General features: G+C 68.9%; 1 protein-coding gene across 1 annotated transcript; it reads right to left on the reverse strand.

Moving 5' to 3' along the window:
• Window positions 1–11: 11 nt before the first annotated feature.
• Window positions 12–416, reverse strand: LOC113979591 (metastasis-associated protein MTA2-like; the record flags this gene model as incomplete). Its single annotated transcript, XM_027706935.1, has 2 exons — window positions 208–416; window positions 12–105 (listed from the first exon to the last, which is right to left on the reverse strand). Coding segments are annotated over exons 1-2 (274 nt in total), but the record flags the coding sequence as incomplete, so codon positions are not given.
• Window positions 417–634: the final 218 nt, after the last annotated feature.

The following is a 634-nucleotide window of genomic DNA, read 5'->3' on the forward strand; positions in this document are numbered from 1 at the left end:
CCCCCCCTGACCCCCCCGGCCCCCCCGTACCTGCTGGATGTAGCGGTCGGTGGTTTTCCACATGTAGTAGAACTGGACGATGCTGGCCAGCGACTTCCAGGGCAGCTGTTGGGGAGGGGGGGGGATGGACCCAGCCCTGGGCTCGAGGGGGGGTCCCTGACGCCCCCGGGACCCCCCCCGAGCCTCCCCAGCCCCTATAACACTCACGAAGTCCTGTCGGATGTCGTTGAAGTCCTTGCCGTACTTCTCGAGGGCCTCCTCGAAGAGCATGGCCTCGGACGCGCTCCACTCCTCCATCTCGTCCCGGCACAGCACCGGCCCCCCCTGCGGCACCAGCGTGGCCATGGCCCGAGCCAGGTCGTACCCGTTCCGCTGCAGCGTGTCCATGGCGTGGAACTGGGGGAGATGGGGTGAACTGGGGGGAGCTGGGGGGGCTCCATTGGGGGCTTTGGGGCGGGTCTGGGGGGTCCCTCACACATGGCGTGAAACTGGGGGTGGTGGGGGGAGTAGGGGGGGCTCCATCGGGGGGTTTGGGAAGGGTCCGGGGGGTCCCTCACACATGGTGTGGAACTGGGGGCGATGGGATGAACTGGGGGCGCTGGGGGGGCTCCATCGGGGGGTTTGGGGAGGGTCT

This window comes from Neopelma chrysocephalum, unplaced genomic scaffold, assembly GCF_003984885.1.
Source record: "Neopelma chrysocephalum unplaced genomic scaffold, ASM398488v2 Primary Assembly neopelma1_84957, whole genome shotgun sequence".
Taxonomy (NCBI): domain Eukaryota; kingdom Metazoa; phylum Chordata; class Aves; order Passeriformes; family Pipridae; genus Neopelma; species Neopelma chrysocephalum.